Source organism: Bison bison, unplaced genomic scaffold (genome assembly GCF_000754665.1).
Source record: "Bison bison bison isolate TAMUID 2011002044 unplaced genomic scaffold, Bison_UMD1.0 scf7180017864285, whole genome shotgun sequence".
Lineage (NCBI taxonomy): Eukaryota > Metazoa > Chordata > Mammalia > Artiodactyla > Bovidae > Bison > Bison bison.
In genome coordinates, this window is record NW_011494857.1 from 1,299,559 (window position 1) to 1,299,893 (window position 335).

The 335-nt window shown below is 70.7% G+C and overlaps 1 protein-coding gene across 1 annotated transcript in view; it reads right to left on the reverse strand.

Moving 5' to 3' along the window:
- Positions 1 to 335, reverse strand: part of NOSIP (nitric oxide synthase interacting protein) — a 12,116-nt gene that overhangs the window by 1,049 nt on the left and 10,732 nt on the right. The window contains exons 6-7 of the mRNA XM_010849709.1: positions 276 to 333; positions 53 to 161 (exon numbers count right to left, since the gene is read on the reverse strand). Coding sequence (XP_010848011.1) covers positions 53 to 161; positions 276 to 333 — 167 coding nt within the window. The remainder of the gene's footprint in view (positions 1 to 52; positions 162 to 275; positions 334 to 335) is intronic.

Here is a 335-nt window from a genome sequence, read left to right on the forward strand (position 1 = left end):
GGGCCTCTAGGAGGAGGGCAGGGTTACCGGAAGGCCAGGGGGCGCCACTCACCCGCTGCAGCACGATGATGTCACGGTCCGTGAGCTTCTCCCCGGTCACCGGGTCCACCATGTCCTTGCGAATCAGCTTCTCCACGCACTCCAGGGTGACCACAGCCCCACTGCGGTGAAGGTGAGGGTGGGGGGTGTGGATCAGGGGCCCCGCCCCAGACAGTGGGCCACACCTGCGCCCGCCGCGTCCAGCAGGTCCCCGGCCGGTCCCCTTGGCGACTCACGAGGGCCGCAGCACGGCGCACGGCGTGGCGTTGCTCAGGCTGTCGCGGGTCACGGCGCAC